At 37.1% G+C, this 27554-nt stretch overlaps 2 protein-coding genes and 1 long non-coding RNA gene across 4 annotated transcripts; 1 reads left to right on the top strand and 2 right to left on the bottom strand.

The window, feature by feature from the left end:
- Positions 1-1654: 1654 nt before the first annotated feature.
- Positions 1655-12007, bottom strand: LOC581665 (uncharacterized protein KIAA0930 homolog). Its single transcript, XM_030989382.1, is given in 10 exon segments — positions 1655-2046; positions 2827-2973; positions 3844-3988; positions 4302-4457; positions 4460-4510; positions 4729-4869; positions 5417-5593; positions 10067-10174; positions 10926-11074; positions 11765-12007. Coding segments are annotated over 10 exon segments (1230 nt in total). The 5' UTR covers positions 11883-12007; the 3' UTR covers positions 1655-2008.
- A 1372-nt stretch (positions 12008-13379) lies between these two features.
- On the top strand, positions 13380-27330 carry LOC589691 (glycerol-3-phosphate phosphatase). Its single transcript, XM_030988817.1, has 8 exons — positions 13380-13461; positions 14816-14883; positions 15305-15427; positions 16174-16314; positions 16985-17047; positions 18368-18518; positions 25122-25221; positions 25670-27330. The coding sequence occupies exons 1-8, from the start codon at positions 13380-13382 to the stop codon at positions 25890-25892; spliced, it is 951 nt and encodes a 316-aa protein (XP_030844677.1). The 3' UTR covers positions 25893-27330.
- On the bottom strand, positions 20571-24178 carry LOC115925470. 2 transcript variants are annotated; one of them, XR_004064739.1, is made up of 3 exons: positions 23810-24178; positions 21602-21863; positions 20571-21273 (listed from the first exon to the last, which is right to left on the bottom strand). It is a non-coding gene; the product is annotated as an uncharacterized LOC115925470 (long non-coding RNA). The 2 variants fall into 2 exon arrangements; XR_004064738.1 differs by lacking the exon at positions 23810-24178 and having other exon boundaries at positions 21602-22212.
- Positions 27331-27554: the final 224 nt, after the last annotated feature.

Genomic DNA, 27554 nt, shown 5'->3' with positions numbered 1-27554 from the left:
AGCGCACTTATCTATACACTTTACATTTATACATGCACCCCACTGAGCAATTTCATTTTTTTAAATCTGTACAATTACTCTAAGATTACTGCTAAACTCTTGAACAGCGCCACAGAGATTCAAATTTACACCTTAATTAAAGCCACTGCACACTTTATGATCTGCCCTGCAATCGTGATTTCCTTAAAGGGGGTGCAGCATGACGAGACTAAGTGTCTTTCTCGTAGCCTGACTCGGGGGCCAATCGGGTATAATACGACTACGGACAACGCGACCGCAGTACTTCACGTGCGTGCAACATACGCGAAACCGAAGAGTGAGGAGAACTGTGGTCTGTTTCGAGAACGCTAGCGCGCGCTGACCGTTAATCAAGTCCATTCGTTTACGTGCAGTTGTCCAAAAGAAGTCGTAGATGGCGTTAACCAGTATTTGCCATGCTACACCTCCTTTAAGAATCGTAAGGTGTGCAGTCTTAAAGCATTACTGTACACATACATGTAAATGCCAATGCAGCAGCCTCCCGTTATAACGCATGGCACCACTATGCATTATGGCTATAAGCCTCACATTGTGTGATGAGGTAGGCCTATCTGAAATCTATATTTAAAACTACGAAAAGAATGTTGGTAGAATCATGTCACTGCAAATTAGCAGTTGCCCAGATGCTAATGACCTTATAACAAATTTCCTGTGTTGACTATATTGCTAGTAAAAAATCTCATAGCTATTACGCTCTCAAGTGAATGAACTTTGGTCGAGTCACTGTACAGGAAAGCATTTGTTTGGTTTCAATTTGCAGTTAGCGACTAAATTATTCATACCCTTAATACCAATTTTTGTAATTTTGTTTACTATGTAAACAATTGATTTTTCCCAATTTTTCTTTCTTGAGAATATGACATATTGAAGCTTACATCTTGAGTTATGAAAAACAAAAAAACACATCAAATTTACAAAGGGTATGAATAATTTAATTGTTAACTGTAAGTGTGGATACATACATGTACCTCACTATCATCGACTTGGCAGGAATAATACCGGTAGTCTAAAGTTTTTGCTTCCTTGCTGCAGTCGCTTGCTTGCTGATGGACTTTCAAATACTCTATCTGTTTACTATGTATATCCATGGAATCCCTCTAAACACTCATTTCGATTCAGATAGAACGCAGCAAAACCGCAGCATTTTTTAAAATGATGACGTAGAGTGTCATGTGCGTCACATTTCCGTATCCTACGGTGTATACCACAAAGCTCAGTGAATAAGCGTAAAACAGTTTTGCTCACAGTTGCCATTTTTACACATTAAAAAAACGTGGCGTTTTTTTAATGATGACGCAAAGTGTGATACGCGACACAGAGCTTATTGAATACAACATGTAAGACCAGTCTTGCACACAGTTTCTGTTCATTTACATGTATTTAAAAAAACGCTGCATTTTTTTAATGATGATTTTAAGTGTACTGCATGTCATAGTTCTGTTTCCTTTACCACGGAGCTCACTGAATACGACACGTGTTGCGTGCATTTGCTGTTTATGTTCATATACAAAACCTGCCACGGTTACCAGTTCATATCTGTACAAGCATAAAGATATACGATATCAAGCTGATAAATTATCCACGTTTACAGATTGCCTGTAACATACTATACTATACAGCACTCTTTACTGAGCTTCATGGTTCTAATAAATGGAATTGAAAAATTTGACTACGATATACATGTATATATTTCTAGAAAAAAGTTATTGTCATTGTTTTTGTAAAATACTACAAATTAAAATCGATTCTTAGCTACTATTAATTTGTCCAGGGTTTCAATAAATGAAATAACAAAATTTGACTATGATATATAGTTCTAGAAAAAAGTTATTGTCGTTGTTTTTGTAAAATACTACAAATTGAAATCATTTCTTAGCTACTATTAATTTGTTCGTACTGGGTTTCCTACACTACCTAAAAACCTGAGAAGGATCGGTTGGTGACAGGGCATTTCCATGGCAACCGTGTGCTAGCTTAAAACTGGTTTCTTCTTGACTTCCAGCACATCTATACAAGATAACAACAAAGTTTGGACAACGATATAAATATTTATATAAGATATGGTGCATGTATCTGTGCAGGTCAGTTAAATACACTTAATGAGCAAACATAGGAAATATATAAAGAATATGAAAAGGCAGCAAGTTTAATAGAAGGAGGAGGAGAGTGAGACGGAGGGGAAAGTTCAGGAGAGAGCAAGGGAGTGACAGAGCCTAAAGAGATGGACGGAAGAAAACATTTTAGAATGAAAGTATTTAGGAAATTTTATTCCCTGTACATAAATAATCATTACATGTTTTACAATTTTTTTTCTCCATTTTGTATTACGTAAGCCAAGTTAAAAGATAAAGTTGAGTTCTGGTCATGTGATTGCATTGTAAAAGAAACGTTGTGGAATCGATAGAAAAGGTTGATCATCTAGCATATAAGTATTGGTGTGTACTACAAGGTTCTAGGAATTTGGTCCAGTCTTGGTAAAGTTACAAGCACTGTACACAGAAAGGTGTATATGGGACTACACAAACATGTGGCATAAAAATTTGTCCTGATTTTTGTGATGTGGCATGCCATATTTAGAATATTAAGGCAATTGAAGAACCATGCTTTTCAGGCAAATTTTTTTTTTTATCTGGTGTTTTTCCACACTTGCATGATACAATGATAACGTTCACAAATTATTTTCACCTCTTCCCACAGAACTCGACCTTCTCTTTACCGGTAAGTGTTAACCAAACTATTCACAACAATACTGGCTAATTCAGTACTTGATGTTTACGTTAGACTCACCTGCTATTATTCGATGCCACGGTAGAGTTACGTAAGTGAGATGAACGTTGAGGGCTGGTACCTGGGTGCTACGCATGGTGAGTCGTAGGAGAGCATCTGATGTCCGTCTCATCCATCGCCTGCTCCAACTACTGGGGGGTCCCTCGTCTTAACCAGAGAAAAAAAAGGAATAAATAGTTAGAGTGGATAAATATAGTATACAGGATAAGATTTGAGGTAGGAGACAACAACACTGGAAGGTAAACCGCCAGAAATAAAATTAAAAAGCTGAAGGAACATAAAATTATTCAATAGGGTCGATTCACGATTAACAGAGCCCCCCAACGTTAAGCCGCGACAGGCCAATTTTTCAGCTTGCAGGTCGACTTAGTGCAGCGTAGCAAAATGATAGCCTGGAAACAAAATGACCAAAGTGGTCGAAACTGGCTTAATTCATTCAATGGGATTGATTGTTCTGACATCAGCGCACATTTTTATATTGAATTTAAATGTCAAAACCCATCCACCAATTGGTTCCGACTGAAAATTTATCTGATTTTGAACATAAGTCAATAGAATAGGTCGTTTGGGGCCACATTGTGGCCAAAATGACCAAAGCATTGCAAGTACTGTATGGTCAATAAGACTGATATCATTGTAATCAGAAAAGCTTTTAACACCTTACCCATCATAAAAATTCTCTTTATATCCCCTTAATTCTGGGGGTATATATATATATATATATATATATATAACAGTGCCACAGCCGATTCATTTTTCAACTTTTTCCCATAATGCGTCGCATGAAACCTCAATACTGGTGATGCTAAATGGCACTGTGGATTGTGAATCCACCATACTTTTATGAATATTAGCAATGATCTGGGTCCTGTTTCATAAAACTTTTTATCTATAACAAATGCTAAATTTCTATGACAAATTTGCTCTCAGCCAATCAGATGCCATGATCTCAGTAGCTTATAACAGTAGCTTGTAACTTGTTATTGATATCAAATTTTATGAAAAAGGGTCCTGTACCTTCTGACTGGCAAGCCGCTTCCTCGTCCTTGCCGTTGGTCAGCGTTGACAGGGTCTCGCTGTCAGACTGAGATTTGCGTAAGCCTTTGTGGATCGGTGAACCTATGATGACATCACGAGGCAGGCTCCCTGTGGACGTTGAGGGCTGTATTCGAGCAATAAAGAGATTTGCAATCATAACATTTTCATACCTGGGCCCCGTCTTATTTTTAAATTTGATCGCTGAATACCTACGTGATACCTAGGTGGATTTTCCCTTAAAGTCCCACTGTACTACTTATAGCTACTTGCTCCCTCTATATAGAAAACGGTGCCTGTTGGTCCCCCATGATCCTATTTTTCTTATGTTAATTTAGAGCTGAATTGATGAGAAAGCCACCTGTCAGTGACCTTGCAGGGAGGTCTAATCCCCTGGCCAAACTAGTACAGACAGGCTTTAAAAGTTCTATTTCAACTTACCCATCGGTTGTCGAGTCAAAACTTTCTGACGCTGAATGCACATCCTCCGTACTACTCTCCACGGACGAGGACCAGCTTGCCCGGCTGACGGCGACCTCCGCGAAACCCTTGCCCTCTGGCCCTCTCATCCGAATGAACTCCACTCGACCCCGCCCTCCTTGGAAAACCCCATCGACACCTTGCTAGCAACCTTCGAAGATACACTGGCCTACGAAAAAGAAAGAAAGAAATTGAAAAAAATGAAAAATAAAAAATAAAGTTGCACCTTTTAAAAATTTCATTACTGTTGCTTACTTACAAGCATTCATATGCTTTCTTAGCAGTCAGAATGGACTTATTTTCTAATTAGTCAGACATAAGTACATTCTGGTCATGTGATACCGAAACTCTAGTCACCTGTATACACTCTGATCACCTAATACTTACTCGGTTATCATAGACTTTCTTGAGGGCTTCATGGCGCACTGATCCCAGGAAGACTACGCTACGGAATGGACCTTGTTTCTCGCTTGCGACCAGTTCCACGCAGAACATCTGGCCTTCTTGGACGGTGAAATCACCAAAGATCTTTCAGGACAAATAAAAATTAAAACACGTAAACACTTCAAAAATGTTTTGATATTTAAATAAAATTTGGTTAATACTTCAAGGAAATGATGTACACCTATGTTGCTTGACATAATTTTAAGGTAATCAGATCAGTTCAGTTTATTTCACTAAAAAATTAAATGTATAAAATACATACACAACAGAGTATCATCAAGAGAAATCAACTCAGAGCAATTAGATAAATACAAATCATGAAAATGAGGGGTCAACATAAAAGAACAAATAGCCTTATTCTACATTGACCCCAGAATTAACAATACATACATAATTATAACAAAAAAACAAACAGATGATTAAATAAAACAAGGAAACAAAACATGCAATATATATATATATATATATCATCTCGAATTGTGAACAAAAACTTAAAAGATGTGATTGTTAAATACCTACTACTTTGGTAGAATGCACTTAATGCTTAGAGACTTTGGTGGTAAGCGCTTTATAAGCACCGTTTTTATTATTAATGTCAAGACAAATTGGGATTGTTAGATGGGATACATACCTCATCGAAGTTATCAATGATGAAGAATATATTAGGATAGGAGACTTCTGACTCCTCTCCTTTGCTATCCATGCGTCTCCTGGAGGGACTGGCAAAGACCTGCTCGGTGTGCTTCCGGAGTATCGTCAGCGTCCCTTCTGACTTGATGCAGACGGCGCATGTTAAGATGTAGTTGTACTGCAAAGAATAAAAACGAGAAGAAGAAAGTGACAAAGGTACAGCTACTTTAAAGGGAGTGTATCATGGCAAATACTGGTTAACACCATCTACGTCTTCTTTTGGACAACTGCAAGTAAACGAATGGACTTGATTAACAGGGTCAGCGCACGCTAGCATTCGCAAAACAGACCGAAGCTTCAGTTTCGCGTATGTTGCATGCACGTGAATGCTGTGGCCGCGTCGTCCGAAGTCATAATATACCCGATTGGCCCCGAGAAGGGCCACAGGAAATACACAATCATGTCATGACACACTCCCTTTAATAGAAGCCACGTCAATAAATGGCAAGTGTGAAAAATTCAATTAAATGATGTTCAGAGAGTCCCTTGTTTTTGTGAAGGTTCATAATTTTGAATGTGATAGCATGATAGAGTTCAATTTTATTTACAGACAGCAAACCTCTTGAATAACAAACTTTCAGAATTAGGAACGTGAACAAAGGGGTACATGTAGTTGTATTGTAAACAAACCAGAAAAATAATGACTTCTTTGCATAAATCTCAAATAATGTCACTGCTATGACCACATACATGTACATGTAAGTGAACTCTTTCAATGTCTGGATAAAAAATATTCTCCACACACAATTTAAAGTTATATACTCATAAAGAATAATTATCCTTTGTATATCCTAGGCTTTCATAGAACCTTGTTTCAATCCACAGGAAAATCTTTAATTATTTTGAACAGTCTAGTAAACTATTGTCTCATGATACATGTAGCTAAGTTCTCTCTTATCACTTGTCAGCTGCGCCATTTCACACGGGTAAGGAGCATAAGGTGTTTATCTCAAATAGCGAATGAAAACTCAAAGGTTGCTACACCCAAATGCAAGAAAGAACACATATGATGATAAATATCTTGGAAATTGACAGCAGACTTTCATGAAGAAAGATAACATCCCAAATAAACTCTATGGGCCATTCCATGGTAACTCGCGTTACACTTAATGGGTACATTGACACGATAATGTGCCTATATCTTTAGAACTGCTAGGATCTACAAGATACTTTTTTCAAACATGGACAGGGTAGAACAACTGAATGAAACAAAAAAGAAAATTGAAGAACAAACATTTTTAGATTCTTGGATTATTGAATTTCGGTAACTCGCGTTACAAAAAAAGGACATGGTCAATTCTACGAGACCCTCTTTTCTCCTCATACTAGACAATCTTGACAAAATCTTTCCTATTTTAATTTGATAGTAGGTTGTGACTTACTAGTATAAGATCACAATATTAAAGATAAGAAACAATGGACTAGTAAAATGCAGGAAGCAAATATGTCGGTAACTCACGTTACGGTAACTCGCGTTACATTTTGTCCGGAGGCCATTTTCACCCCTATGTAATAGATTAAATATCACAGGACCCCTTAGAATATGGAAATATATTCATCTTTTTCCATTTAGCGAAATTTTCAGGAAAAAATATTACAAGAATCCTGTGTAATCTGCAATAAATTGGTTTTTTTCAGCTACAGTCCCACATGTACGTTTTTGATGATAGTTTAAGATCTTAGGAAATCAACAAAAATGAAAAAAAAATTGTATTGAATTTGAAAGGCCCTAATGTTTTATGAACATCCATGGCATAAGGTTAGTGATAAATCAAAGAATTAACATAAGAGGTACATTTCTTTTTTTGATGTCATGTCCTTCTTCTCATGGAATGGCCCCTATCAATTTTGTTTCACTCAATGAGAAGGTTACCCTAAACAAGGGATGCGACTCAAGTCAAGATTGTAATCATTATAACGAAGATAATATCATAAATTTTAATTGTAATAATCATTTCCTTGAGTTTGAGTTTGAGTTCGTATTAACACCCTTTTTTTCTTCAACTGCCTGACAGTCAATGTAAACAAATTAGCAATTGTTTTTGGAATGAACACATCCATAATAGCTTTGATCCACATTCATTACTTCAGCCCAAACTTGGTACAAGAGGATTTTAACAATACTTTTTAAAAAGCCTGCTGTACAGTCATCCTTGCCAGCACAATTATGGAAATGGTATCATCAGACAGCTAGGGTATCAGTTATAAATCCTTTACAATGAAATATGATTCAATGTCACATAGCTCATAACTTTTTATTTAGAAGCTACCACAGTTGGGTACACTTTTTTCTTATACTCACTGTATAACAGTCGCACAAAAAGTATTTAGATCCTAAAGATATCAGAAAAAAGCAACTCTAAATAAGAGAAATCCAAACAAAATTGTTTAAAGATAAAGACCAGTTATGGTCATGCGATTGCATCGTGAAAGAAAAGTTGTGGAATCGATCAGAATAGGTTGATCATCTAGCATATAAGTATTGGTGTGTACTGCAAGGTTCTGGAATCATTTAAATGATAAGAAATTTGGCCCACTCTTGGTAAAGTTACAAGCACTGTACACAGAAAGATGTATATGGGACTACGCGACACATGTAGGATATCTATCAGGTCCAAATAGATATAATAATTTACTAAATATATCAATTAGTAGGCAGTTTCTCGGCAAAATTTGTATCATCATGTATTTAATAGTCAAAACATATTCTTTCACATGATTGGTAATAAGAGCTTCCATTTCATTTTTTGAGAGGGGGGCGTTTCCAAAACTGATCTCAGGCCTTAAATTTCGTCATTTTTAGGGCAAGGCCAGTTTGGCCTTGAGTACCTCATATTTTTAAGGGCACCAAGGCCAAAATATTTTTAACAAAAAGGGCATCGAGGCCAAAATATTTTACAAAAAGGGCATCGAGTATGAGGCCAAAAAAATTGATTCTATTTTTGTTAGATGTCATGTGTATTTTATGAAACTTGTGCGGGATCAATTTCCCATGACTTTTAGCACCAGCTTCTTCACAGAATGTATAGAGGTCTACGGTACATACAAACAAGGCGGCGGCCCGCAAGCCTTAGATTTAGCAGCCAGGAGCAAGGGGCAATTTTTTTTTTTAAGTTGCCTTTTGCCACAGGAATTTACCAGAGCAACAGATATGCCCCTTATCTAATCATAAGTTCAAAGAGAGTCTACAAATGTTAATTTCATAATGTGAATAGACTAGATCGAACGATCAATTTAATAACTTTTTAATCTTAACAATATGAACAGGAAAGATTGATTAAGAACATCAAACTTGCACATTAAACAGTATTTTAAAGTAACTAAAAATATTGATGAGCAAATGAATTTCACAAACATCGAAAGTCAGAAGGACTTGGCAAGTTTACCCGGCCGGGTATCCCAAATCAAAATCGCACCTCACACACAAACCTTCCGCCACTCTCTCGGTAGTGGGAGCAAATTTGAAGAAATTATCTTTTTAACTGTTGTATAGAAAGGTCTAGATAGGCCTAACTAATGAAATAAGATGTAAAAATATCCTTATAGACATACGACAGCTGAAAGTGACACGCTCAGCTCAGTTGCGTAACGTGCATTCACGAAACCAAAATCGTTCCTCGCACACACACTCTCGCCACTTTTGGTGGGAAGCTGTAGGGCTGGAAGTTTGCCAGCGAAACCGATGCACCCTCGGAGATTCGCAGCGCGTAATTTTACCGGGACTCGAAACGTTCGTCTTAGGAAGCTGGCGGGGTAGCTTTTTGAAGCGAGGTCGGCTAGTGGCAAAATGAGAGTAACTACGATCGAGAACATCGTAGGTGTTCTTAACTTATTAATAAGATAATTCTAAATTCTATTTGAGATAAAATAATAAACTAGACCTACAAACAAACCTCGACAGATCTCTAATGACTATTTGAATGCTTGTTTATTTCTCCATTTGACGATTTGTTTTCTTGATCCTGGCCTTCGATTTTTACGTACGTACGTGCGTGCGTCAACAGCATGCACCATACATGCATATCATGCGATCGCATGAACGCATGTACGTGCTAGCACATGTACGTGCTAGCGCACGTACGTGCGCTAGCGCATTGCCTATATAATAACAAAGGGCGCATTTTCACGGCACTTGCGCCTTATTAAAGCACTAAATACGAAGCTAGAAGAGAGCTCGTGGGCGGCAGACTGTTCGTGATTCGTGTATTTTTACTGTTCTAATAATTTATGGGCGCATTTTCACGGAAAACACTTGCGCCTTGCCGTCTAGTTTTAGATGATTATGGGCGCAATTGGTGGTTTTATGTGCGCAAATTTTAAAAAAGGGGCACGTCCAGTTGGAAAAAAAGGCACGTCGGCCAGTTTGAAAAAAAGGGCACGGCCTTTTTGGCCGTGAATTTATCTTTTTTTGGAGGGCACCGCGGCCAGTCATAGGGGCATCGACGGCCTGGCCGTCGATGGCCGTCGATTAATTTAAGGCCTGTGATCTTTGCCTTTAAGGGCTTAAATCATAACTCTCCATGAAATTCTACTATATGTAGATGTAATAAACTAAATTGAAAGCCATTTCTTTTATAAAAAGCAAACTAACCTGTTGTAGAATAAGATTAAGATAAACTGTTTCCTCCCAGTCGATGTTGGGTTCTCCTAAACTAGGAAGGTTCTTAGAATCCTGACGAAACACCTCCAATCTCGCTTGCTGGAAATAAGAAGGAAAGGAAAATTTGATGTAAAACTGATTTAGATGATAAACAAATTGGTGATCATAAACATTCTGTGATTTTTTTTTTACATGCAGAGCTGATTATTAAGGAAAAAACAAACAGAGTAATGTGTAAAGGAATTGTTGCAAGAAATCCATATTTTCCCTGACTAGTAAATCAAAAATAAGCTCATGTGAATGAAAAGTATTACATACATTTTTAGGGCAAATCAAACAGCATGTGTGTATTGGGTTTTTACAGACGTGTATCAATCAGATATGATTATTTACGTCTGGGGACTGACCTTTAAATGTCACCATCCAAAAGACGTGACTCAGTTTCGAACCTTAGCCCTTGGTTGAATCAGTTTGTAACTTCCACTTTTAGCCAGGGCCCTGGGAACGATTTTGTCACCGGGGGGGGGGGGATTCCAGGGGTGCTACAGCACCCCCAGCACCCCCGCTTCCCAGGGCCATGCTTTTAGCTGGATTACAGGCGCACACAACAACGCCTAGCATCCATATATCTCTGCTAGCCTCAATCCCTGTCTGTTTAGACCATTTTGGTTGTAATACCAGTACAATGACTCTATCGATACAGAGAAGCCTGTATATAGAGACTGCTGGAAGGAGACAGAGAGAGAGCAGATTTCTATACAGGGTTCTTAAATATATGCATTTCATTTTGGAACAATGCTCAGGGGGGGGGGGGGGAGAAGAAAGATGGTTTGGTAAATTTGGGCTGTACCTGTCTGTCTTGCCTGGATGTGGGTTGCTTGCGATGGATGAAGAAGAGCATGTCATCTCTTAATTCTTCTGGAACCTCCGCTACGAAATGCTGAGAAAAAAGCCTGGCCCAGAAACAGTTCACTTCCATAGGAATCCTACCGAATCCATCTGGGTCAAATGAAATAGCAAAAATAGAGAATTGGTGAGCAATAAAAAAAAAGACTTTCAATTTTATTCTGCTTTAGTTTTCATGTCAGATTGGGTCTTTTTCTACCTTTATAAATTCTCATCTTACTTTTCTCTCTCTCTCTCTCTCTCTCTCTCTCTCTTATGACACTGTTTCTGAAGCTGTAGCCTGTAGCTTCTTGTTTTCTTTCGTTTACTTCTCCTCCTCCCCTTTTAATGTTTTTGTTGTTGTTGTTCTTCTCCTTCTTCATTTTATTACATGCGAATAGCTTGCAAGAACACTTTCATTTTGTCAAATAACCCCACAGTCAAGTGCGTTATTTATTGACATTTATCAGTGTCACTCTGTTCTTCTCTTTTTCTCCACAAGTCAACATCAGAAAATACAGAAACGCAGCTCTGTAAACCAGAATTAGAATTTGAAGAAGAATAGACCTGTCACCTAGTCTATTCCTTTAAATAAATAAGCCTTTGAAAAAAAGGATATCATATTAACCCTCCACCATTACACACATTGTAGACTATGCCTGTATCTACTGAGTACTGCATGTATTATATTGATGGAGAGTTCATTGACAAATCGACTGGCTAGCCTGCAGCTGCATGCAGGTCGAGCGCGCACTAACGCGCCAGCGAAGCGGAGAAACAGTGTTCATGTGTTGTTGACGTTACCTTGACTAGGGAGCGATCGACACAGCTTGTCTCTGCCTCTTTCGTCCAAGATTTCATTGATCATCTTCCGAAAAGAACTTTGCCTCACCCGTGGCCTGCCGGCAGGTCCACTCGCCATTATTAAGTCGACCAGGATTTGCCGTCAAATATCATTTCGAGTTGAAAGAAAAATCGTTCCTAGATCTTTTTGTTATCACACTTGCACGCCCCCTTCCCGTTTCCAACATTGACGGTGACGGTGAATTGAAACTACCAGCTATTTTTTCTATCATGCTGAGGTCGGTATGAGGTGAAGGTAGCCCATTCAAAGTGCACAATGTATGGAATTGCCAATTAAATGAGTGTACAGATCATGGGCACCGTCTTGTAAAAAGTTAAAACTTATTTGTGATTTATATAAAAAGATAGGATACTGCAAAGTTGCGATTGATTTGGATCAATCTCAACTCTTTATAAAAAGGGGCCCAGGAAGTGATTTTTTTTTTCGTATCTGAATTAAAAAAAAACGATTCTATGATGTGTGCTCCTCTAGCTAGCAAAGACCCCCTGGTTCATACATTTTTTGGAAAATTTAAATTTTAGTCTTTTTTTTGTGTTGGAACAAATGGGAAATTTGTCCGCCACTATGTAAAATTACAGAGACTTTCACGATTCAGTCATACTACTCTGATTTTGTCTGCTTTCCTCTCAGTCTCATGTAGATTACTTTTCCCCTGTTCAGGTGATCCGCTCTCGAGACTGCATGTGGCACTGATATTGATACCAACATAGATCTAAGACGGCATCCATCGGTCTTTGGTATCAAACAGACATGTTCGCTAATCAATGAACAAATACAGTTCTACTCAATCAATCTTGATCATATCAAGACGATGGTTCCATCTAGATTCTAGACGAATCGATGCATGCGTCGGGGCATGCGTGATCTTTAATAAAGTGCCAACCAAAGAAGTAAAAAACAAATATGGCATCCACAATTTTAGCTTTTTAAAACAAATAAGAGAAGATGGGCCCCAACCCCTAGCAACAACAATTTTTTTGTCAAAATTTGTTTTTGTTTTTCCTCAAGGGGGAGGGGGGGTGTTGATTAAAACAAATAGTGCCCACTAACCCTCCCCCTTCCTCTTAATACGTAGATGGCGAGTGCATTGCAGGAAGTGGTGGATCCCTGGGGGAAAAACGTGTAAAAACACATTAATTTTTACCTTTTTGGGGAGATGGGCCCCCTGCCTTGGCGCTCTAGGGGGGGGGGGGGTGCTATTTTTCAAATTTTCAAGGGCCAACACAAAAATAGTGCTCACTAACCCTCATGAATTAAAAAAAATATAATAATGTGCTAAATAGACTGGCCTACACCAAATTGAAAAGCAGTAGATCTAGACCTAATTAAAGTGAAATTTGATTGTGTAGTGTCGGCCTGGCTAAATTGCTTGTTTTCTTGTTTTCATTCCCCCCCCCCCCCCCCCTCCCATCCCAAAAGCAGAAAAGTAACACCATCACAGTGAAAGTAATTGTGCGTTTGGCGCGCTCGACCCCGCCCACTTTTTGCAGAAGCCGGTTGATTACGTAATGATCTCTGTGACACTTCGACAGTGCGGCAATTATTTTAAGAATGATGGCTACCTGCAGGAAATTGACGAAACAGTTGATGAAGGAATTGCTGGATTCCATCGATACAATTCTGTTGGATTGCGATGGTGAGTTGTGTGAGAAATGTTAATGATAGATAAACATGGATATCCGCACGAATTCGTTAGTCGTTTTGTTATTGTAGCCCCACCTGTTCATATTCATGTAGTGCAGTGTCGCTTGAGATCTGTGCATTGATGCGAGGTGAACATGCATGTTGCGATGATGTAACATGATAAAATGAGAGTTAGCCCAATCATTTTCAACTACATGAAACTATCACATTGAAGTCACTCAAGTCAGTGTTATTTTCTTTCTTGAACAATTTCAGGAATTGACTGAGAAATGGACAAAAGTACAATCAACAAAATCAGAGACTGAATAATTTGTAAAACTAAAAAAGTGTAGACTATTGTAAGATTGCATGATATTCAGTTTTATCTTTTAAATTTCTATTTATGTAACTTTTGTTAATTTCAAATCCTGTTTAAGGAGAAACTGTACAATATGAAACGACAGCAATATTTAATTTCAAAACAAGAAACTTTTTCAAATCGTGAATAGATCGATCGAGTCTAATCTAGATCTAAGTCTAGAATCTATAGGCCTAATGGTGAAAGTATAAAACTTTAAAAAATCTTGACTGCTTCGAAATTTGTGAACATTTCATTTTTACAAAGTTTCTGGTTTTACACTATGCAAAATAATTGATGAGTAATGTGGGAATTATGGCACCAAAAACTCACAACCAATGGGCCATATTTATTAAAGTATTCAAATTTAATGCACAAATAAGTGTTACAAATAATTGTATTTCAATCTAAGTCAGAATTCAAGTTGCATACAATCTGTATTGTTAGGTATGACAAGCCACAATGTTTGTCCTACCTAGCAACAATTAATGTATGAAATTTGCATTTTGACTATTAAAATATAATTATTTGTAACAGGTAAAGTAAATAATTTAACACAGCAATTCAAGATTTTTTATTATGAATATGGCATATTCATCTCTATAGTTTTTCTCATTTTTCTCACACTCTTTGTTAAAGTTATCTATTTTTCTGATATCTACTTTTACAGCACCTTATCGTCAGGACTGAAATTGCTTATAAAGACATTTCAAAATGAACCATTCATAAGAAAGAACAAGAGTAGGAATTCCCCCCCCCCCCCCCCATTAATAAGGAATATAAAATACAAATTGTAAGTACTGGTATGGAATTTGCCTTTATTGGATCCGATATCTTGAATACCAGTAATAAAAGTCCTTTGGCATTTCTGTTACATGTAGATTTCAGCTTAAATGATTTCTCTCATTCCTTCAGACTTGATACATGTACATTCTTCGAACAACAAGAGCCTCTCTTAGGCAATGGGTCAACATATTAGTAAATATTAATTTGTATTCCTTATTTCCAGGTGTTCTGTGGCATTCTAATATCGCAGTCCCCGGTGCTGCCGAGACGATCAATAAACTCAGGTCGATGGTGAGTGTAAGATTTAAAATCATCAACTCTCTGTGAAAAGGAAACCCATTGCAATTTATGTTAACCTGTAGACTGCTAAATTTTCTCATTAAAAATAAGCTACCTTTATGTTTTCTTTGTTTCAATTCAACACTTGATACTTGATGGAGTAATCCCTTTGGCAGCTCACTCAGGAAGCTATACTGGGATGGTAGGTGTGGCGAGTAATTGCAAGGAGTGTCATAAAATGCAGATATGGTATGTGTTGACAAAGCACTTGTCAATTTACAGTAAAATATGCTACTGGTAAGTCCAGTGCAAGTAAAAACACATGTGATTAATGGAAACTAAATGTAGAGATTTGATTCATGTGTAATTTAGTATTGTTTTTGTTTTTCTGAACTTCCTTCATATATTGTTTCCTTCAAATCAAAGCATTCAGATGTACACATGTCATTTTTCTTTCCTGCAGGGCAAGCAACCTATATTTGTAACCAACAATAGCACAAAGTCAAGACTTCAATACCAGGAGAAATTCACAAAAATGGGATTTATAGTGTCCAAGGTAAGAAGAATCATTCAGTCATTTAAATACAAAATACAATCTAATTTATTTGTAATTAATTAGCTTTTATTTTATTTAAATTGGAACTGGTTTATTGATCACAAAATTTACATTGAAAATAGCAACCAAAGGCTGAAACAAATGGAATGTACAAAATATAAAAATCAACATTAAAGTTACATTAAAATACAATAAATTAAAAAGTGGATCAATAAAATATATTGAAATATCTTGTGGAAATGGCAAGAATAAATTATTGTTTTCGTCCCCCTATTATAATTGTTATGTATCTTTGCTTGTTTGTGATTCATTGTCAGAAAGTACTATTTTGTATTTTATGTTTGTTTTGTTTCAAAAAACTGTTTATATTTATGGGTAATTCCATAAATTAGGGACCCAATTATTTTTGGTGTCCCTGTTACATAAAGAGCCCACACATATTTGTGGCTCTGAGTAAAGACTTAAATAGTGGAGTGAGATTGTAATGTTATTTCCAAGCATAATATTGCATCCTCATACCTAGAATCACTTACCGTAACACTCATACTCCACTATTCAAGTCTGTACTCAGTCGAACCACTTACGTGTGGGTTCCTTATGTAACAGGGACACCAAAAATGTCACAAAGTGGGTCACTAATTTATGGAATTACCCTTACCTGTATATGGAATGCACAAGAAAATAAATCAAAATCAAAACCTAGAGCATGATGAGTGTTAAAAGTATGACATTTTTCTAATCCTCAGGACGAGATCTTTGGGACTGCGTACTGTGCTGCCCTCTATCTGAAGCACAAGCTCAACTTCACTGGAAAGGTTTACCTGATGGGGATGTCGGGCTTGGAAGAGGAGATGAAGCTTCATGGTATCGACTACATAGGAACAGGGGTGAGGCACTTTATAGTCTCCTTTGAAAAAAATGGGGTTATTTGGAACACCTGCAGAATGAAGCGCCACACGTAACTCTAACCTTAATCCTAGACCTAAACATTACTCTCCCCCTTTCCACGACTATGACCCTAACCACATTGCACACATGGTTGTTATTCTGCAGTTAAGACCATAATTTCATTTTGGAGTGTTAATGGTAATAGTGGTAAAAGTAGTAATAGTAGATGTAGTAGTATTAGTAGTAGTAGTAGTAGTAGTAGTAGTAGTAGTAGTAGTAGTAGTAGTAGTAGTAGTAGTAGTAGTAGAGTAGTAATAGTAGTAGTAAGAGTAGTAAGAGTAGTAGTATAATGGTTTTCATAGTAGTAGAAGTAGTAGTACTAGTGGTGGTAGTAGTAGTTGTAGTAGAAGTAGTAGTAGTAGTAGTAGTAGTAGTAGTAGTAGTATTAGAAGTAGATTAGTAGTAGTAGTAGTAGTAGTAGTAGTAGTAGAAGTAGTAGTAGTAGTAGGAGGAGAAGTAGTAGTAGTATGACTACTAGTACTAGTAGTAGTAGAAGTAGTAGTAGTAGTAGCAGCATCTTGATCTATCTTTATTTCTTTTATCTCTCTCTTCTCCCTCTTTATCTTTCTATCACTCCCACTCAATCTTTTTGTTCTATCTTCATTACAGCCAGACAACGTTGAAGGTCAAATTCTAGATCATCGGGCTGACAACGTAGTTCTAGACCCAGATGTAAGTATCATATTGAGCATGATATTAATAATAAATTTTAATAATATGTTGAGTACATATTAAACACAAGATATTCTTGCTGTTGCCTTCACTTTTAACGACCACAACTTTAAAGCTTCATAATTTTCTGATATTTTATCAGATTTTCATCAAATTTTTTCTGATCCATTTTTCTCATTTTTATGCTTTTGTATCCCGGTAAGCCAACTTTATGCCAGGGTGTACTTTCCAAACATGAACAAAATAAACAAAACACCAACAACTTAATAGTGGGTTCTTTTTTAGCAGTCATGTCTTGCACATTGCCACTCCTGGCAATCCAGCATTCTTACCTCTGCTTTTAAAGGGAAAGTCCACCCCCAAAATAAGTTTGTTTCGATAGAGGCAGAATAATAAAAAAAATCAGGTGAGTGAAAGTTTGAGCAAATTCTGAATGAAAATAAGAAAGTTATGAATTATTGAAGTTGTGATCAATCAAATACAAATTGGCAACTCTGTGACTTATTATACGAGCTCTCCTTCATTTGCTTTGTGCATAATATTCCATAAAATCATGTTTTCTTCGTTATTGATGACGGAATATATATTTGTTCCTTGCAGGGGGAGTATAGAAACATATTTGCAATTATTATATTTAGGGTGCATGTATGGTTGAAATTTTTCTTGAGGGAAAATGAAAATTTTAGATTTTTTTAGTACTGAGCAAATGGAAGTTGAGCTCGCATGATACGTCATAGAGTTGCCAATTTGTGTTTGATTGATCACAACTTCAATAATTCATAACTTTCTTATTTTCATTCAGAATTTGCTCAAACTTTCACTAACCTGATTTTTTTATTATTCTGCCTCTATCGAAACAAACTTATTTTGGGGGTGGACTTTCCCTTTAATAGCACAGCTGCCATTATAGCACTCAAGAATTGTTTGGAGACTCGATTCCTTTCGGTATACTGTCTAATAATTGATTTGATTTGATTTATATTTTTCCACTCAAATATCAAAATTTTAAAATAAAATATATAGACCATACAATATTACAATATACAATAGAACAAATAAATTATACATGTAACAAATATTGATAAGTATCTACGAATCAAAAGTAGTTTACATAGTACCGGTACATGTAAGTTTGAGAATAAGACAAAATATTGTATATTGCTTGATTAAACTGAGAGGGAAAAATCAGGAATCTCGGAATAGCCCGGCTTGTTGAGCGAGATTCCCAGTATAAATTAAGTACTAGACCACCGTCAGCATATCATCATTAATGTGTAAGTCATATCTATTATTTATCTACTCTCTATTGTGTTATCACAGGTTAATGGGGTCGTCGTAGGGTTTGATCAATACTTCAGTTTTATGAAGCTTCTCAAGGCAGCGTCCTATCTTAAGAGGCCCAACTCGGTTTTCATCGGAACCAACATCGATCAGCAGTTCCCCATGAGGAATTCTGAACTCATCATGCCAGGTAAAAATTATGAGTTTCAAAAAACGGTCTGCAGGTTTATACTTATAACAATGATAATATGTCTGGTTAACCCAGGGTAACCTCATCAGTATCAATTCTATTCTCTGCGAGCCCTGCAATGGTAATCATATTACAGTCAAACCTGCTTTAGTGACCACCTGTCTACAAAGACCACATTTTTGGTCTCCCTTGAAATGGTTTCTCATTGAAACGTGTACTAAATGAACCTGTCTACAAAGACCACTTTTTGTGTTTCCCTTGGGCGATCGCTATAGACAGGTTTCACTGTATGATAATGATAATGGCCCGAATTCACAAAGGAGGTTTAGATTTAACCCAGGCTAAATCTAACCCTGGGTTATTTAGCCCAGGCTAAATCTAACCCACGGTTTAAACCTCGCTCGGTATTCACAAAGCGTGGGTTAGATAACCCATGGTCTAAATCTAACCCACAGTTTAACCCACGGTTTAAGCATGCCTAAGAGAGCAACAAAATAAACTGAGCGTGCGCAGAATTGAAGCACTGAACTGAGCATGCGCGCTCAGTACACTTGGTTACTCCACCTAGTTCACCGTCGTCTGCTAAGTCCAGATTCAGTTGTATTTGGGCTATTACTCTTCGCCTACAAGTAGAGACTGAAAACCGACCGATTCTAAGTTGAGATAAGACTTTAAACCACTATTCACATACTAAAACAGATCTCTGACAGATGTCCTCAAAATATTATAGAATTTCGCATAAATTACCTCAATAATTCCTCACTATCGTTGTTAATTTATGGCCTATAATCGTCCGACATAATTATGATCAGCTGGGCATCACAACACACTAAACATCGACAGTTTGCGTGGAAGAGTCCACAAAAAACTTCTGTAAACGACCCTTATACCAGAGTGAAAAATTTCTATGATGTAGTGTTCATTTTAGAGCTATATGATCACATTTTCGTTGATTGTTATGATGATTTTAGAGCGTAGGTCACACTTTAGTTTAGCAATTAATCAATCCGAAGTAAGAGTAGACTTGTGTTATATATAGCGTAGACTCCGTAGAGGCAGCGAAAGCGATCGATGACGTTTGAATGTGTTGATTATGTAGAAAGAAAGGGCTGAAAGGTTACGATAAATACTATCTGATAGAGAATACTGGCATTAATGCATACTATGCATAGATGTATTGAGAAAAAAAACCGGGCTTACTGGTCACATAAAATAGGAGGACAGCAAAAACAAGGCAGTCTTGACATGTGATAAAGAATTATTAGGCCTAATTCGGGGGGGGGGGGGGGGGAGGGGACATTAATTGTTTTCTTAGGGGATGGGTTTTTTTTTTTGAGGGGGGGGGAGGGGGGTTAATTTTGTTCTTAATTTTTTCATAGGGGGAAGGGGGCATTAATTGTTTTCTTAGGGGTGGGGGTAATTTTGTTTTTAATTTTTCTTAGGGGGGAGGGGGCATTAATTGTTTTCTTAGGGGGGGGGGCATTAATTTTTTCTGAATTTGTTTATTTGCTGTATTAATTCTTTTCTTAGGGGGGCGTTCATTTTTTTTCTTACTTTTTCTGCTTTATTGAATTTCTCAAGGGAATAGTGATTTAAACAAAAAGAAAAGAACTTTTTTGTAAATTTCGTCTCTATTTCTCACTCTTTCACCTTCCTTGTTTTTGTTTGTTGTCTCTCTTTTTTCACCAGCTCTCCACCCCACCTCTCTCAAATATCTTTTTATTTCGTTAGAACTCCATTTTTTAAACCCCTCTCGTACCCCTTTTCTTTCTCTTTTTTCTCCACCTCTCTCTCTCACACATACCTTTCTCCTTCTTTCTTCATCTCTCTCTTTATCTTTTGCTCTCTCTCTCTGTGGGTGTTTGGATTTAGCGAAACATACCGAATCCATTTTAATTCATGGTGTGTACTGGGTAATTATAAGTAATAGATAACAGCAAATGGTATATTAATAATTAAACAAGATAAACAAAGTAGGTCATTCACTTGTAAAACGTTTACCTCCTAACTTAATGATTTTACGAGAAAAACCACATCATCAAACAAGAGAAATTTATATTTAAATATTGACGATTTAATATGGATAATCAAAACAAGTATTCAAGGTTATTGACGAAGACAATGTTGTAGTCGATAATGATGTCAGTGATGATAATGATGACAGCAATGTTGTCGGTGGCGATGGTGATGAAGCAGTCAAATAACGATTTCAGTGACGATGTTGATAATGATGAAGATGATGACGATTTCCCTTTCAAAGTGGTTGGTACCTTTTGCAAAAATGTTTTTGGGAGGAACTATATCAACCATTAGATTTCAAATCATACGGTCTAATTGTTTCAGACCACAGTACTGCATGGGTGTACGTTTCGTTTAGAGAAACTAAAGGGTGAACCAATTCCATATCGGTCATTTAATTAATTGCATTAAAAGTAAATGGGGAGCATCTCCAAAAAAGGGAAAATTTTCATTTCATTAATAGAGTATCTGTTCTTCCTATTAATAAAATACAGGGCTTGATCTCCACCAGGACTCCTGATGTAGACACGAGTCCTATCAATTGCACCTAGAAAACCTGGCAACCTGCAGTATTGGTAGAACTGCTGCTGTGTTGCTTCTACTTCTTCTCTTGATGTTGGGAACTTCATGAATTGTTTCCTTCTTCTTGCAAACGCTTCTGACACGTCTTTGATGACTCTGCATACAGAAGACTGTGAAAGTTGTGCCTCATCACCATGCATCTTTTGGAATGACCCTGTAAAAAAAAAAAATCCTTTTAGTGAAATATCAACTAGTACAATTTCTTACAAGTTACATGGCCAGATCAAATTCTCAAACTGAGAAATGTTTAAAGTCCTTAAAATTGTAGAATAGATTTTTTATTAAATCAGGGCTGTCAACCCTCTTGCATTTAGAGGGAGTCTCACGCCACCACGCCCTTCCTCCTGCTTTGATGTAGAATCTCCCGGTTTATGAAAAAACCTCCCGCAAAACATGGTAACCGCAATTTTACCCTTTTACTTTTTCGCTCAGCCCAGATTAAATAGAAATTTACTAAATACTAAATAAGGTAAATTACTCACCAAAAGCATAGAATCGAAGTGCTGTCACTACCTGTATAGGTATTGGGTCGTTTCTGTCTGTCGTCCTCCTCAGCTCTTCATCCACCAAGTTGATGAGGTAGAGCGCTGTCTCTTTGGAAAACCAGTACCTGGTCCGAAATGACTCATCACCATACACTTCAAAAGGGTTCATGGGTCACGAAGGCCTCTCTGAGGTCTGCCTATCAACTCTCTGTTCCGATCAAGCTGGCGGAGATGGTGAATATATTCAGCCATGCTGTCTCTGTCACAACAAAATAGAAAAAAGTGAATTAAAATTAGAACATGAAATGAAAAAATATCATTCATTGTTTATCAAATAAATCCTATGATATTACATGTTTTGCATTCTTTGTATTGTAGACAATCTGATTTTGAATAGCTTTTGCAAACTCTAAAAAAAATATTAACGATACTTTGATTGCATTAAAGAAATGAGTGCTATTGATTCATACTATTGGGCAATTAGAAAAGATGATGTCACTGAACCTCCATAAGAACGTAGGGGCCAATTCCTGTCATGTTTTGTTAAAAATCTACTCATGCTTGATAAAATGTGAAATTAGATACATGTAGATGTACATGTAAATTAGCACTTGATGTCCCATGTGAAAGGTTAAATTTAACTAAGATTACATGTAGATTAGGAAGAACACACATTGATTTATTGGCTATTTGCTTGCACAGATTTTAAACTTGCTTCAAAATTCAAGTAGGTCTACAACAATGTATTGATGTAGACTCTAACAGTAACAGTTAGGCCTAGACATGATCATGATGTAGACTAGTATAAATTTATAGGAGTTGAGTGTAGAGACATTCGACAGTCAGTACTAGAGTCTAGTCTAGATCTAGATCTAGATGGGCCTAAAGACAAAGTACCTCTCATTCAGCTCAGACTTGTGCTCGAACTCAGTGACGGTGAGACACACAAACACTCAACTTCTCAAGACAGAACACAACAAACCATCGGCGCGGGCTTGGCATGAATTTATGAAAAGTAGACTAGTTTTAGAAAGGTCTAGATTATAGGGTCTAGACTAGATTCTAGATCTAGAGCCGGAGATCTATACCGGTAGACCCTACGGCCTAGGTCTAGATATAGCCTAGACCTAGTTCTAGATCTAGAAAGTCTAGAGTACTAGACTAGTCTAGACCTAGATCTAGACTAGACCTAGACTGGATCTAGGTCTGGACCCTAGGTCTATTTTGAAAAATATTTTAGGCCCCCTATTCCATTTCAATTTCTAAATCTAGAATAGACTAGACTAGTCTAGATCTATCATCTAGACCCTCTAGATCTACTCTAGACTAGTCTAGGTCTAGATTCTAGACCTCTAGATCTAGATCTAGATCTAGATCTGCATCTTTTACAATAATTTACAAAATACTTATAATAAATTCATGCCATGGTTTGGCGTGCTTTGACTAATTTCTTGAAACTGAGGACTAACGTTAGATCTAGATAGATCTAGACCTAGAGTCTAGGCCTAGATCTATCATCTAGATCTAGCCTAGGCCCACGTCGTGTTTGCGTGTCTCACTGCCACCGACTTCGAGCTCAAGCTCAGGTCTTATTCAGTCAGTACTGAGTGTCAGTGTAGGCCTAGTAGTACTAGAGACTAGTCTAGATCTAGGTCTAGACCAGGCCTCTGTATATATAGTAGGCCTAGACTAGACTTCTAGACTAGTCTAGTAAAATCCATCAGTGTGGAAGAATTTTCATTTTCATTTCGGCATTTTTCGTTCTCCGTTAGGCCTACGCGTTAGTCAGATGAGAAGCAGCATCAGCAGAGCAGAAAATACAAATGGAACTGTCGCTACCCCCCCCCCCCCCCCCCCCCCCCCGAGGCCAGGAATGTCTCAAATGTCATGATTAACATATTTTTCTTCCCGAATCACACAATTGTGTGATGTTATAACTAATTTCGTATTGTTAGCTGGCACATTCGCAGTTATTGCGAAATTGCCTTGCCTCGCAGGATTACATAAACAACACAACACAAATACACACGCATGGGTCCGAGCTGCGTTAGGTTCTGCGACAATGTTCGCAAAGGCTGTGCAACTTACGATGAAGATTATTATTCGTGCACTTTTTACGCATATAAATCATGTTCAATTGGGCTTCCATTGTAGCAGAACTGAGAATATGGTACAAATATGTTGTGAATAACTAAAAATACTTACAATGTAGGCTATCAAAGTTGAAAAAAACAGCAACTTTGTGAAGGTCTCTTCACTTTGTTTCACCACAAATTTGTCAACAAAATTTGTACGGTCGTCTGCGCTAAAAAGCCAAAGCTCGCTGGTATGACGTCATATGACGCGTTAAACCGTGGGTTAAACCGTGGGTTAGATTTAGCCCGCTGTTTAAACCACCCTTCTGAGCAGGCTAAAATTATGACGTAATATGACGCGATTTAGCCTGGGTTAAATCTAAACTTCCTTTGTGAATACCAAAATAATGACCCATGGTCTAAAGCTCGGGGTTATGACGTATTATGACGCGATTTAGCCTGGGTTAAATCTAAACCTCCTTTGTGAATTCGGGCCAATATGTCTTGTAGCCTCATCAGTATCAATACTGTTCTCTCTGAAGGCCCTGCAATCTTATCATTATGATGGATAGTATTTGTCTGTTTTCCTGTTTTATCTTAACTGCATTTTGTGTTTAATACTCTGTTGGCCAAGACAATTTCTTGTTACCGGTACATCTATTGTGCTCTTGACTCTTCCTCTCAAATTCTCTCTCTTCCCCCCCCCCCCCCCCCCCCCCCCCCCCCCCTCCCTCTCTCTCTCTCTCCTCTCTCTCTCTCTCTTTCTCTCTCTCTTTCTCTTTCTCTCTCTCTCTCTTTCTCTTTCTCTTCTCTCTCTCTTTCTCTTTCTCTCTCCTCACTCTCTCTCTTTTTTTTTCTCTCTCTCTGCTTGTCTCTCCCTTTTTCTGTCTGTCTCTTTCTCTCATTCAGTATACATGTACATGTTCATGTATATCTGTCAGATCCTGTTTAGTCTTTTTCAAATCATATGCACAATGATTTATATGATTTCATTAAAAGCAGAATATTGAGGAATTGATAAGTATCTCAAGTATGTTTTGTCAATCCTGTTTGATTATATTATTGGTAAAGTTTTAAAAAGTAAGGTGACAAAGCAAAAATGTAAAGGAAGACAAGAAAATCTGTCTTCATAAACCCATTCCATTGTATATTTCAATTCAATTAAAACATATATATAATTATGCATGAAGACGACTAAATTATGAAATTTAAGGAAATGAAACAAGCCGTAATCAAACGTTAAATTAAATATTATGTATCATTATTATTTTGTCATCACATAATTAATCAACGTTTTGTATTCTTTTTCTGATTATTATGTCTGAGCCTTTATTTAACATGTGGGCCAAACAAATATCCATTGAACATACATTGGGAAAATAAATACATTAAATAGAATTATGTCTGTATTTTTCTGTTTTCCATGTATTCTCGAAACACAGGCACAGGTTCACTAGTGCGGCCTGTAGAAGTTGCCTCAAACAGGACTGCAACGACTCTTGGTAAACCTAGCAAGTTCATGTTCGAATGTATCCAAGAAAAGTAAGTTTATGTTTCCTCTTTCCATTATAAATTCTGTAGAAATTGTACCAAGGAAAAATTCAGCAGGGCAACTAGTTACATGTATGAACATTTTATATACCCTTGTCATGGGATAATTGTTGATTTTTTGTTAGTATCATTAGATACTCGAAATGATACACTGTATATAGATGTACTCATGTGACTTTATGGACAAATGCATGTAAATTAAATTGAATTTAATGAAAACATTTCTTTGATAAATTCATTCATTCAATTTAGAAATGTATAGTAAGTTTGACTTAAGCCCTGATTAAACCATAAAGATTGTTGATTACCTGAAGCTTACATGGTTTTAATAATTTGTTCTGAAACATAGGTTCGACGTCGACTCTGCATGAACAAATTGCAGTGATCAGAGATTGCCTGAAACATATATTGTTTTCATTATTATTTTTTTGTAACATAGATTTGATGTCAACCCTGAACGGACCATAATGATTGGAGACCGCCTGAACACAGACATCCTCCTCGGCAAGAACTGTGGACTGAAGACGCTGGCTGTTCTGACGGGAGTGACGAGTGAGGAAGAGATCCTCGGTTACCAAGGGAGCGAGAAAGAGAAGGAGAGGGAATTGGTGCCAGACCTTTACATCGAGTCGATAGGCCATTTAGGGAAGCTTTTAGATTAGATAGGGTAGGGACGGTGTAGGTAGCGTCGCAGTACTGACGTTGCATCTGTCCTTTACCTCTGGAAGGCTTTCTAAGAAAAGCAGATGAAAGATACTCACTGTATACAGCTTGCATTTCCAAACAAGTTCTGCAAGACATATATGCTTTCTAGAGGAAGCAATAGATGTATAGATGATCACTCTAGACAGGTGGCCTTTCTGGAGAGGTGGCCACTCTAAGGCTTGCACTGTAATCGCATGGCTTGTTCTGTTTTAAGGATAAAGGTAGTCAGCATTGCAGGTTTGATCAACCAATGGTATCACTGCCATAGGCACATTGCATCATATATTTTTTTTTTTATGGAGCAAATAATTTTGTTCCCATAATATTTATGGACAAAAACACTTGTCTTTCTACTTGAGTTCTGAAATTGTGAAGTAAGAAATCATGGAAAAATGAGGGTATCAAGATAAGCAATGAAACATGGGCTTGGATAGAAAATTGTATTGTAAAATGTCATTTTTGATCCATGTTTGTAGGCTTGGGGCTCAGCAAGGCTTTATATCATAGACAAATTGTTAAAACAGCCATATGCTTCTGAAGAATGTTTGACATACACCTGTAGATGTGCACAGAGTTTGTAGTAGGAGCTTATTTTTGATACTGTAAAGTTGTAAAGATTGATGTGAATTTATTATTAAGATGAATGGCAAAAGAAAAAATTGAACAGCGAAATTGCTTTTTCATATGAATGTAATTTCTTTCCTTTTGTGGAAAAATTAAGTACCGGTACGAGGAGATTATTTCCAATGGAAATTGGACATTTCAGTGGCTGGAAATATTTTCTTGCAAAATAGGTGAACCATTTTCTTGTGCCTCATTGACTCATAGATGTTATTTTGTCAAATATAGGATTATTGTGAGGAATGCTTTTAATTGGTTGTAGATAATGTATCTGGTTAAGGTTTGGGTATAGCAATTGAAGTTATTAATTTAATTAGTTAAGTGTAAGATATTTACCACTGCTGCTAGAGAATGTGTCATACATTGTGTCAATCGATATGTTGAGGTCTCGTAGTTGTGTGCTTTTAACACTTTGACTAGAAAAGCAAAGATCCCGAACACGGCACTAATGTCCTTTAGCAAGGCATTAATCTATGTTTGCCACTCCATACCCAGGAGAGATATGGGGACCTGGTAGGATGAAGAAAGCGTTTGTGTTAGTAATTACCATATGCCGTCACGGTGACCATATGGGAGATAAATGAGAGAAACGGATCAGTGAAAAAGATGTACCGGGTATCGTGCACAGATTTCTAATAGATGTTAGCCGTGTAGAAATTATCTGTATTTGATGTGTGTGAGATCGTTGTAAAGGACATACATGATCATGTACATGCTGAAATTATATTAAAGACGTATGTAATGAAATACTAGTTACGTAACTTTTCAAATATAGTCTTCCATATTGCATTAATTTCAACTGGTCTCGTAATGAAGTTGAACATTTTCATCTGAAATACAAAATAAAAGTTCCAGATTGTTTTGTCCATTTCATAAAACTTGTTATCAATAACAAGTGATCAATAACAAATGCTCAATTCCTATGACAAAGTTACTCTCAGCCAATTAAATGCCATGTTTTCAGTAAACTTGAACAGTTATTGTAACTCGATATTGGT

The sequence above is a fragment of the Strongylocentrotus purpuratus genome, unplaced genomic scaffold (genome assembly GCF_000002235.5).
Source record: "Strongylocentrotus purpuratus isolate Spur 01 unplaced genomic scaffold, Spur_5.0 spur5_scaffold_18, whole genome shotgun sequence".
NCBI classification, from domain to species: domain Eukaryota; kingdom Metazoa; phylum Echinodermata; class Echinoidea; order Camarodonta; family Strongylocentrotidae; genus Strongylocentrotus; species Strongylocentrotus purpuratus.
The sequence above is the reverse complement of the archived record's forward strand: the minus strand, read 5'-3'. Positions and strand labels throughout refer to the sequence as shown.

Coding starts and splice junctions, on each gene's coding strand:
- LOC589691 (XM_030988817.1), top strand. CDS start 13,380: ATGGCTACCTGCAGGAAATTGACGAAACAGTTGATGAAGGAATTGCTG. Junction 16,315..16,984: donor TCGACTACATAGGAACAGGG/GTGAGGCACTTT, acceptor TCTTCATTACAG/CCAGACAACGTTGAAGGTCA. Junction 17,048..18,367: donor ACGTAGTTCTAGACCCAGAT/GTAAGTATCATA, acceptor GTGTTATCACAG/GTTAATGGGGTCGTCGTAGG.